Below are 12,035 nucleotides of genomic sequence, written 5' to 3'. Positions count from 1 at the left end.
GTGTGGAGTTTGCATGTTCTCCCCGTGTCTGCGTGGGTTCTCTCCAGGTACTTCTTTGCACAATCCAAACACATGCAGTTAGTGGGGTTGGGTTAATCGGTGGATCTAAATTTCCATGTGAATGTAAATGGTTGTTTGTCTCTCCATGTTAGTCCTGCATCAGATTGGTTTTCATTCAGTCTTGATCTATAAAAAATGTAGTGTTCTCATTCCTGTACTCATTTCTTTTCAGTTTAGCAACTTTTTCTACTGTGATTTATAAATTGTAATAATAAATTATATAATTATATTTATAAATCAGTTTTTCAACCTTTTGCATGTGTAAACCTTTTTGGGGGGGATTGTATCTAATGCTTTTAACAGCAACGTTACCTAAATCTTTCTGATTAACTACATGCAGTTTATGTTGGCAGCGACTTTCCTGTATAACAGTGACTCTGAAGATTATTAGATTATTTTTATATGCATAACACACAGTATTTAACTGAGCCTCTATAAAAGGAAATTTATCTCCAATCTTAAACAAAATACAATAAAGTGAAAGAATTATAATTGTGCTTTAGTTTGTAACCATTACAACCTATCAAAACTGGCTGTTCTAAAGTTTCCTTTCAAGGTGTATTACAATAAATAAGGCCTTTGATTTAACCTGAGAAAATGCATTCAGTAATTCTAAATTTAGAAAAGACAGAGACAGATCGTGAAAAATTATATTCAATCATCTGAATTTTGATTACGATCAGAATAACAAATGATATTACTAATAACTCACAGTGTGTTTGTCTTACCATCATTTTTGACAACAGTCCAGTCTTTATTAAGTGGTTTTATTGGTGACAACAGACAAGAGTAAACAAAACAGAGAAACACTAAATGTACTATAATGAGGAAAATGCCCAGAAATAAATAACTGAAACAATAAAAGATTTAAAAAATAAAAATAAAAAAACCTGTTCAGAAGTTCTTTTTCTGCAGTGAGTTTAGCATGTCATTACAACAAAGTTCTTATTCTGGTGGGAGTGATTGGCAGCAAACTAAGCACGCACACTGAGAAGTCTACATTATGTAGGTACATCAATCTAGAACTTAATTTAGTTCACTTGTTTCTGTTTTCACTTTGACTGCTTATCTACTTTCACACAGAGTGTAAGAGAGTACTGACACATTTGCATATAGTATCTGGTGGTGGAGAAAAAAATGCATTCCTTTCAAAATTTACAGTAATTTAAATTGCATGAATATGTTTTTAACTAGGTAACAACTGCCTCTGCCCACAGTGGATGTCGTTAGGGTTTTCAAACCATACATATACCAATATAAGAATATGCTTGTGCTGTTGAATACAAATGTGCTTTGAGTTCATTTTAAAGTGTTCCTCCATTGCAACAATAAACCACAAGTAGTGTAACATCTAAAGACGCGTCCATGCAGTGTAACTGATCCGCTTGAGCCACAATGAAACAAATATTGCCAAGATATTAGAACCAGATGCAGAAAAAAATCTGACAATTCTTGAGCTGTCCACCATGTGGGTGGAAAGGAGCACCATGTCAGACCCACACGGTAAGATGTGGGAGGTGAGGAAGAATAAGAAGGAAGTCATGCTCACAGGAAATAAGTTTATGACATAACACTTGGGCGACGGGTTGGTTGGAGGGGGTCCAACACTGAATCTGTGTGTGTGTGTGTGTGTGTGTTTGTGTGTGTGTGCCTGGAACGTGACTTTTTATTGATTTGAATTATTTAGCTGATTGTAACTCACACACCTTTTTTGGATTAGAAGTAGAAATGTGCTTTTTTTGTTCTGAGTGACCATGACAAACCGATATAACAGAAACGGTCACGTTATGCCAAAAAAATGCAAAGGTATTCATTCAGTCGTACACATACACTCGCACACACTCAGTAGGTGAAGCGTCGCACCAGCCGTGCTTCATATGTATTCAAGTATTCAGCCAAGGCTGGTGATGTTGGAGCGACCACCCGGGGGTGCTACAATGCGGTGGCCAGAGCGACGTGGGATATTGTCATCAATCTGTGCACCTAAAATGAGGACAAAATTTATATATTAGATGGCTCTAATTGCAAAAGAAATCAATTTTGCATAACTGTGTATTTAGAGTACATTCTGTTTGAAAATATATTACTTTTCTTACCTGAAAGGCTGAAGTTGGACTGGTGAAGATTACGTATTGGTGGTGGCTGGTGAGAGGTGGGAGAGGTTTTGGCTGACGGTGAAGGAGTAATGTATTTGGGAGTCGGAGCAACATCATATACAGGGCCATCATATATCCCCCGAGTTACACCCTGCTTACGCTTTACCTGGGCAGAAAACAGACAGAGACACAAACAAGCCAACCTATTATTCATTCTTTAGAAGCGAATGGCCTGCAGCACATTAGTCTCCATAATGCGGGACTAATTGGCTCATTTGTATTTTGCCTGAATCACCTACTGGTGAAAAAAGAGAGAATAATGATCATGTTTCTAATCAATTCAGCTCCTGTTTTGTTTTGTTTTTTTTCTTTTTCATTATCATAACATAATAATCTGTACAAAAGGTAAAAATAAACATCCCAAATTCCTCCAACCAAGGTTAGGTTGTACAATTATTTAATTTACAGAGTCTTCTTCAAATCTTTATTTGCCTCATTTTGGGGGCATATTTAAATTTTTACCTTTTATGAGCACTTGCAGCAAGATAAGGAAAAGAAATCCTCAAACATCTACTATCCAATTAATCTTTCAATGAAATTTTTCAATGTGACATTTATAACACTGTTTTTTAAGTATTTTTAAAATCTTCTAAATACTCTACCTCATTCCTGAACTTTACACGCTGGTAAGCATAATCTGGGAAGGGTTTGCGTGGAATAAATCGACCGGTGCCCTGCTGAGCATGCAGCTTTCCTTCTTCATACACCACCTGGCCTTGAATCAGCACCAGCACTGGACCTCCGCGACATTCCAGACCCTCGAAGATGTTGTATTCTGCAGCCTGTGCAGAGAGAAAATATGAGACAAAGAAGTACAGAAAACAGAGGATTATTTGATTTTTCCAAATACTGTACAGTGTTTAGCCTCTCTATGCAGTCAGGGCAAGCTTGTTTTTTATCATAGGGTTTAATAGATGCAGCAAAATGCAGCATATGAGAAGATGGGGGATAAATAAGTGGGGGGCAAGGGGATACGGGGGGTGACTGTATAAATTCAGGGGGATGGGCGGAGATATAACAAAATGGGTGAGGGGTGAAGGGAGATTATAATTTAAATCTGGCTTCAGTCTGGATTAGGGTCTTTGGGAGTGGCAGAACAGACCAATAAATGAACTACGGTGTATTGAGTTACATTTTTGAAAGCAATTTTGTTTTACCATTTGCCTATAGCTCATTTTGTTTTGCAGATAGATTTTGTCTTATCCTTCACACAGACACAGCTGTCTGTGTGATAGCTGCTGCTGTTGAAAAAGGTGAAAAGGCTTCATCTGTGATGCTTAAAGGATTAAAACAACAATGTCCTGATAATCCACGGTCCACAGTGTGAACTCGGGAGCATGGTTATTGTTCCGTGTCATTTTCAGTAGACTCGGTGTCGGTTTCACAATACGAAATTTCACTTGCCATCTCTGATTTTGAGAGAGAAATGTACAAAATGCACATTTGACCGCACATTTGCTCAGACCCGAACACAATAAGAATGAACAGCTATTCATGTGTAAACTCTGTCTCATCTGCCTTTACGAAATATTATTTTAATTAATTTAGGAAAAAACTTTTAAAACATTGAGGCTTACTATTTTGGTTCTAGCACACATATATGATATATACTGAGTAAAATAAAGCTAGACTTGACTGCATATTATTATTCAGGTTTCTGTTCCCCTCCTGTGATCTTCCACATGGTTCTTATCCTATTTTACACTCTGCAGTCTCCCATGAAACCTTCTGTTGTGCAGCCTCTGTCTAGACCTCCCCCCCTTATTTTATTAGTTCTTCTCCCTCTCTCCGATTTACCCACCCTCTCTTTTCCCTCATCATCTTTCTTTTCTTTTTGTCCTCACCGACTGCTGGAGTTTGGCAGTGATGGTTTTGACGCTGTCAGGGTCCCAGATGACAATGTCTGCATCAGAGCCCGCAGCTATCCGACCCTTACGTGGGTACAGATTGAAGATTTTAGCAGCGTTGGTGGATGTGACTGCCACAAACTGGTTTTCATCCATCTTCCCCATGGCCTAAGGGAAAAAGAAGTGGATGTTTAGAGTGCTACACAAAAACCTCACACCTACACAAAAGAAACAACGAAAACATGCCCTCATTGCTCACCACTGCCTTTTCCCAGACAAAGCCCATTCTCTCCTCAACGCCGTTGATTCCTTCGGGGATCAAGGTGAAGTCATCTTTACCAATAGCTTTCTGGGAGGTGCTGTAAGCGCAGTGAGAACTGCCCACCACCTGGAGGTCCCCACTGTATCAAGGCAACAAAATGAAGTGAAATCATCAGCAAACACTTAAGGATGCAGTCATTGACTTGTCTAATGTTAAAAGGTTCCCTGACAAATTGCTAAAAGTTTTAAACCCCTCAGAGAGCTCAGTCTGTAGAAATAGCAACAAATCAATAAAATAAAAATGTTTACGTTAAAAAAAAAAGACAGAATGAAGAAGACACATACAGAGAAGTTATTTTTTAACCACTAGCCACCAGGTGTCCTCACTGAGCATGTAAGGTAAAGTATGTCAAGTCATGCAGTGGCCTATTGCAGAAAAACAGCCAACTGAACTACAGAGAATGGTGCAACACAGCTGCAGTATCAGTCCTTTAAACATTAACTAGATTAATGCTCAGTCTGGTCTGCATCATTAAAGAAAGCCAACAAGACTTATGCTCGCTTTAGCTCTGAATAAATAAGGCTGAATCCGGCTGATAAAGAATTGTGATTGTCACGGTTCAGTTATAAGACCTTTAATTTATTTGTTAATTACAGTGATTACTCCGTGTTAGTGAGCTGTGGGATCGTCACCTTAATGCCAAGAAAGTGCTTATTATGTAAATAATGGGCTTCACTGAAATCTGAGGAGGAAAAAAAGCTGTTCTTGTGTTCATGTCTCCGAAAAGAACCTAAGGATACACCCCGTTGTTTCAGGAGTGGCTCAAAGAAAACAGCAGTATCACACCACCGACTTGACAGCATGGACCCGCCTTGAGAAGTAGGAGCTTCAGACGAAGGGTGGAGAAACAGAGGAAGATAGAGGAGGAGGAGAAGGAGGAGGGAGGCACTCGGTAGCCAAGGCAACAGATAATAGAGGTTTCAGTGCTATTTGTGGAATCGGGGGCATTTTAAAATGTGCAGCTGGAAGTTCTCCGCATTGTGTGTGTGTGATATGTGTGACGGGTGCGAGTACTGTGTCTGAGGTAATACCTGAGGTGAGTTTGGCCTTGACTTGCACTTATGCATAGGTACAAGTTAACCAACCATTATCGTGTGCTTGACTGAATATACAGTAAAGTGGCTTCCAAATGATTATGTAGTCCTTAGTCTGTAATTAAGTCTCTCTTCTCTTCTGCCTCTCCTCACACCTTCACCTTCTCTCCATCTGTTCTTCTGTTTCACTGAAGTTTGATCTAAAATTCTGCATAACACTAGCAGCTGTTTGTGGCATGAATACCAAAGAGTGTGTAGGGGTAAAACGTAAGAGTCTCCTTTTGTGTCTTCGATCCTATTTGCATTTCACATTGAGCAGAGGTCATACTGTAGCTAAATTAAGCTTTTGTCTGCCTTTACATAAATACTAAAAGTTTTTGCCTGTTTTAGGGTTTATGAAACACTCTTGACACTGCACATTTTCTCAGACTTCATACAAACTACTTGTTGTAAAACTCTGGAGTCTTCTATAAATTAAATTACTACAGTTTTTAGCAATATCCATTCACTGTTTAAAAAGAAAAAGTGAGACGTACCAGGCCAGCAGGGTGTGAAGATGGTCCGGGGTTGTCTGGTCAGGACTTAAAGGTGGAGAGGTCACGTAGGCAGCAGCCTTGGCCCAGTTTTTGCTCCAGTAGTGCGAACCATCAGTGGCCAGGCTAGCTGTAATTGGCTCTCCGAAAACCACCGAACCTGAGAAGAATAGTAGAATGGTTAATTTCATCCTTAATAAAGACAGAAAAGGACATTATATGATTAAGAACTACCTTTCCTCCGGGCCTGGGTGATAGTGTCAGCTGCACTCTTGCTCATCACCTTTGTGATGTAAACAGGACAGTTCACACGATTGCCAAGAGTGATGGCACGGAACACCGCCTCAGCCTCCAACTGCACAGGAAGGGAATAAACTAGAGCCAAGAACCTATACAGTGGCAGGTGAATTGATTAACAGTGAAGCTATGGGGGGAAAAAAATCACCTCTTCGGGACGACTAAGAGGATGGCCTTCTGGGCCAGTAATTCCCATTCCAAGTATTTTTTGCTGTTCCTGCAAAAAAAAAAAAATTTATAAGAATAACAAAAGAATGTCAGAATTATCTTCACATGCAATGCAATCACTGACAGCTGTACATACAGTAACTGTACAGCCATGTTTGAATGCCTCTGATGAGATTTCAGGAATTAGAAATAACAAATCTTTTGGCCTGTCAAGCTAAAATAAATATGCAGTGTAATCTTCGAAAGCCAGCGCACAGCTGGAAGATTAAGCACATTTCAGTTTCTCTGAAAACCTGGATGACAACCAGATCCCCACCCTGCTCCCTTTTTAGTGTTTGTTTGTTCTCTATGGGGTTGATATGAATTTTCATCACCTATCTCCCTATTTCTCTTACAGTTAGTTTAACAAGCGTGTCATGATCATTCATCAGCACTGCAATTATCTTCCATTACCCTGATTCATCTTCACATACATCAAAGTTTTTGCCATAATTGTCTCATTAATCTGGGCCATCATTTCCATGACCACAACTAATACTTGCCATCACTTCTGCTAGCTATATCAGCACCTTCACCCTCACCAACTTAATCACCATTACATAATCATCATCCTCATTAGAATAATAATGGTCAACTTTAATGGTGGCCTAAGATAAACATGTCATTCTCAACTGCAGCTGCAGTTGCAGGCGTATTAATCCTTGCTTTCTCTTTCTGAGAGATGCAGCATTATGTAACAAGAATATCTCTAAGCTGTGGTGCATGCTGGAGAGAGCAAAAAAAAAGGCAGCAGCACTTACCTACATAATAAGATATCCTTTTTCAGCAGGCAGTAGCACTTACCTGAGCAATAAGATCACCATTTTCAGCGTGAACTAACACCACAGCACCCAGCTGCTTCAGAAATGAGAATGCCTCATACAGCTAAAAGACAAGAACACCAATTTTCAGATTTCTACTGTTAAAAACAGAAGCCAGAAGATTCGTACAGTACAGATTCGTGGAATTTATGAGTATAAAACATACCTCTGAATCGGTCATCTGGTACACATCCTTATAAGCCATGTATACTTGAAAGGAGTTGATACCTGGCAACCGAAGAAACAATGAACGGCTTCATAATGAGAAAGTAAATACTCAGGAGCGTGGATAATAAAGACAAACTGTGAGTGAGTAGGAATGGGAAGCAGTGCGTGTTTGTGTCTAGCCAAATAATACAACTCCTAGAAGGAAGCTGGACACACAAGCAGCTGGTTTATCTCGTATGGTGACTTTTAAAGCTGCCCCAGAAGAAAATGCTAATTTTTCTACTCAAACAGATTACAAGTGAAATTTGCACATGGCCACAATGACAGCAGTGAGAACAATGGCTCTCTATAGTGTCTTGACTCTAAGAGGATTCAGCACTTTAGCCAAATTGTTTCTAAATCTGTCCCTATTGTTCTTGTGAAATGTGCCCAAACTAGGGATTGAAACAAGAACTGCAAGAAAGGCCACATCTCTAAAATATCATAAAATAATTAAAAATGGACGTACCTTTGTCCTGCACCAGAAGCTCCAACTCATCTTTAACATTTTCATTCCACTGGGGGATGTCTACGTGCAGAGAGTAATCACAGCAGGCTTTCTTGTCTGCGGCCTCCTGCCAGCGCTCAAACGCCTCCAGCAAACTGTCACCAGGCTGAGGGGCTACATGGTCAACTGAAAATTAGGAAGGGCACAAGGCATAGAAAAAAGAAAGAGCGTAATCAGTATTTTGAAACACTTAAAGACAAATGTAGATATGGTATGTGCTATACTGTAGCTGACACTTGCTGACTAAGTCTAAGCATTCACACTCACTGATCATAGTGGTGCCCCCAGCAAGTGCAGCCTTGGTGCCCTGAAAGAAGTCATCAACAGGCTGTGTGCCCAGATAGGACTTCATCAGGCAGGTGTTAACATCTATTCCACCTGGTATCACCATGCGGCCATTGGCCTCGATCACCTTGACTCCCTCAGGGACAACCAGGTTCTCCCCCACCTGCCTACCCAGGATAAGATGTGCAAAAACAGATGAATTGATGAAAGGGAAAAGGAAGCCAAATTATGGAGGTGTGAAGATTATGGAAAAGATTTGTCATGGCAAAATACACATGGGAATGCAAAAGGGTTGAGAAGATGGAAAAGAACACAAAAAGAAAGGAAGAGCAAAGAAATGTAGAAAACAGCCTGTGCAGTGCTTAAAACAACACGCTCATACAATGTCCCCAAATACGCACTTGATGAGCCCGTCTTCAATGTAGACATCTGCATAGAAAGACTGGTCATCATTAACAACTCGCCCTCCTTTGATCAGCAGCCTTTCACTCTGCAGGGGAAAAGCACAGAAAGGGAGATCAGGGAGGGAGAGGTTGAACTTAGTCCTGACATTTTGATATATTGCACAATCAGTTATGTAATCCATGGCTTTATAGCAATATAACATGATGTGGTGTAGTGTGGACAGAAATGCATGGCCACACAAGAGCTGTACCTGAATGGGGCGCCAAAAAAAAGTATCTTTCTGTTATTTCAATTATGCAATCAAATACTGAACATTCACAAACAGGGTGTTGAAACCAGCACGTTTTTTGTGAGACCACCACGTGTCCACACCTTCTACTACTACGGATGGTGCCTGGCAACAGCATTAGGAAGATGTTACGTCTCCATGGTAACCAGTGATCAAGCAGAGTTTGGCATGACGACAGCTGACGGCTTGCCGAAAAATCAACGTCTTTGACCAATGAGAAGGCAAAAGGGGGGAAGAATATGCAGACATTATTTGTGTCTTAACCTTCAAATTCAATGTGTAACTCTAGGCTTAAGATCCATTAGACACTGGATAATTCTCAAATAACAGACGTGCCAAATGTGTAAAATCCACGCTTGAACACAGACTGAAAAGGATGCGCGTCGTTTGTTAAAATCTAGCTTCACATTTCGTTGCTTTTAAGCAAGCAATTGTCACTTGCTCGACTCCAGTTTCGATCGCACACGTCAACCGAGTTAATCTCTCTGACAGGCAGCGAGATTATACAACATTATCCAACCAGGAGCGAGAAAACGCGCTCAAACACAACGCACTGTCACCTTTCTTTGGCGTGCAGTTTCTCGTAGGGGCAGCATGAGAAAGCCTTAAGTGAGGTAACTTTCAGTAGGAATTTAATCCGTATTCATGCATACATGACTGCTGGTCGCTGCTGAGCAGGCCGGCTCGCTTACCGTCAGATGGGGGATGCTGTTCTTGGACCCAGACATGCTCTTTCCGTCGCTCTGCCCCCTGGCAGTTAACTCAGAAGCGAATTATACCGACTCCGGCGCCCCTGCGCGGCTTCCTGCTCCCCTTTGTCTCCACTGATGTGATGTGGGTTTTGTTTCCGTGTGTGACAGAAAGCGAGCGATGAATCCGCCGCCGTACGGCTGCGTCAGGCTGCGTGGCGCGCGCACAGTGGAAGAAAGCTGACGTTCCTGTGGGCGCGCGCGTGAGGAAAAACTCACAGCCACCGTATTGCCTGACGACGTTCACGACACGGGGGGGGGGAAAGACAGCTATAGGCCGTATGTGAAGACACGAGCACCCTCATACCCACTACACACACACACATCTTACTTCAAAGCATAAACAATGCAGCGTGGAGGTTGGGTGGGGGTGCATGTTGTCTGTCGCTGTCCGATTCAGCACCACGGCAAGCAAAAAATATGTGTTGCTTTGTTGCGCGCGTTTTGCGCCTTTTATTGAGAATTTAAGCTTAACGCAATCCATAATAGCCAAACTGCAATGCACCATAAAAAGTTCATAATTTATGCAAACTGACGCCTTTGTCAGGAAAATAACTCCTGGTTCCTGGTGTCCCAAAACGAAACCAGCATAGCTTTTTTTGGTGGTTTATGAGTAAAAATTAATTTTATCCTCTGCGTAGGCCAAAGGTTTAACCAAAGGTTAAAGTCTAGTGGCACTTACTGGTGCACTTCATTAATAAATTATAGTTAGGGAACGACGGAGCCATTGCACTATCAACATATGTCAACAAAAAGCCACAGATTGAAGCTGTCAGTCCTACCTTGCCATTAGGACTTTCCGTCCCCGATGAAAATCTGACCTCAGCACCACTGCGTGCTTCGTTTCTCTCTCCGGGCGAGCCGTTCAGCGACGACTCCCGGGCCTCGCTGGGCGTCTTGCTAATGGGGTCACCGGTGTCTAAGAGTCGTTCCCGGCTCCCGCTTCTCGGGGTGCGGCTACCTTTTCTCCCCACCGCGTAGTTTTCGAAGTCTATGGTCTTGCTCTCAAACGCCCCCTCGACGGAGCTGAACATACCATAGGTCTTCCGCTGGTTCGGCCCGGTGGTGATCGGCCCTGCTAGGTAGACAGGTAGCTCATCCTCCCGGTTCCACTGTCTTCTGCAGTCAGACATATTGGCTACAGTGGGAGACGCACACTTCCCCCCCAAGTCTGAAAGGATGGAGACGGCTTTGCTTATTTTACGTCTAACCGGGTCACAGTCCCGCCTCTCCAGGCAAGCGCACTCATTCGATGATGTGAACTGGAAAAGCAGCTCTCTTCGGGCAACCTAGAATCCTTCCTCTTCATACACACATGGTGCAGTGCTCCCGTTTTGACAGGACTGGTGGCGTGTCAGTGTGAACTAGTTTTAAAGTGAAGCATTCGTGCTGAAAGAATAAGTAAGCACATCTACAACTTACCCCGATAAATTTAGATTCGGTGTTTTGGCCTCTTTGTGGAGGACCTCTTTGTCTCTCTCCAGTGTGCCCCTTTCTCGTGTTTTAATGTGGGGGGTTGTGTCTGAGCAAGACACATCATTATCATCGGATTAAATCAGCGTCATCTTTCCATCCACATCTGGGGGGGATCATCCACAAAGTCCATGTGCCTTAGGGGCTTAACTGCGGTTGTCACACAAAGACCTGCTTTACATCAAAGACCATGCGAGCTAAACGAGAGCTACCCTTTCTAGTTCCTTCATCTTCAATTATGGAGGCCTGCCCTTCCCAGGGCGCTCCATATGTACTCTCGGAAACGGGATGAGGGTGGGCGGCGGCTGTCCCTCAGCACTTGGACAGGTGGACCGCTACAAACATTAACACAGCAATAATACGTGCACACGCATTATTATTATTATTATTATTATTATTATTATTATTATTATTATTATTATTATTATTATTATTATTGAAGGAAACGGTTTCCAGGGCCTAATCCGTGGATCGACTTCCTTCGAGGCGTGGACGTCTATCAGCAGAGAATGTACCTTCACCTATCAGCAGAGAATGTCCCTTAGTCTGTAACACAGTCAAATATATTCTCAAGTAATATTCAAGCATGCCATTCAGCGTGTTAGTACGAGCTCGGGAGCAGCTTGGGAGAACAAGAAAACAGAGACTGCTTTAGATTGTCTTCCCAAAGTGACTCAACTTTATTCACAAGTACAACAGTTTATATGGTAAAATTCATGAGACAGCAGATTTATCAGTTTAAACCAGTACAGACCAAGATAAGGCAGCGTCTTCCTGCCCTTGGGTGAAGAAGCATCCTTTGTGTAGTGTATCAGTTCAGCTACAATTGTGATTATCTCAGC

At 41.9% G+C, this 12,035-nt stretch overlaps 1 protein-coding gene across 2 annotated transcripts; it reads right to left on the bottom strand.

Moving 5' to 3' along the window:
- Positions 1–776: 776 nt before the first annotated feature.
- Positions 777–11,548, bottom strand: crmp1 (collapsin response mediator protein 1). 2 transcript variants are annotated; one of them, XM_004564248.4, is made up of 14 exons: positions 10,503–11,548; positions 8,679–8,767; positions 8,260–8,444; positions 7,954–8,118; positions 7,444–7,505; positions 7,261–7,341; positions 6,398–6,466; positions 6,187–6,307; positions 5,956–6,112; positions 4,323–4,464; positions 4,061–4,231; positions 2,819–2,998; positions 2,157–2,322; positions 777–2,043 (listed from the first exon to the last, which is right to left on the bottom strand). In XM_004564248.4, the coding sequence occupies exons 1-14, from the start codon at positions 10,851–10,853 to the stop codon at positions 1,952–1,954; spliced, it is 2,031 nt and encodes a 676-aa protein (XP_004564305.1). In that variant the 5' UTR covers positions 10,854–11,548; the 3' UTR covers positions 777–1,951. The 2 variants fall into 2 exon arrangements, with proteins under 2 accessions (XP_004564305.1, XP_004564306.1); XM_004564249.5 differs by lacking the exon at positions 10,503–11,548 and adding an exon at positions 9,664–10,455.
- Positions 11,549–12,035: the final 487 nt, after the last annotated feature.

The sequence above is a fragment of the Maylandia zebra genome, linkage group LG6 (assembly GCF_041146795.1).
Source record: "Maylandia zebra isolate NMK-2024a linkage group LG6, Mzebra_GT3a, whole genome shotgun sequence".
Lineage (NCBI taxonomy): Eukaryota > Metazoa > Chordata > Actinopteri > Cichliformes > Cichlidae > Maylandia > Maylandia zebra.
The sequence above is the reverse complement of the archived record's forward strand: the minus strand, read 5'-3'. Positions and strand labels throughout refer to the sequence as shown.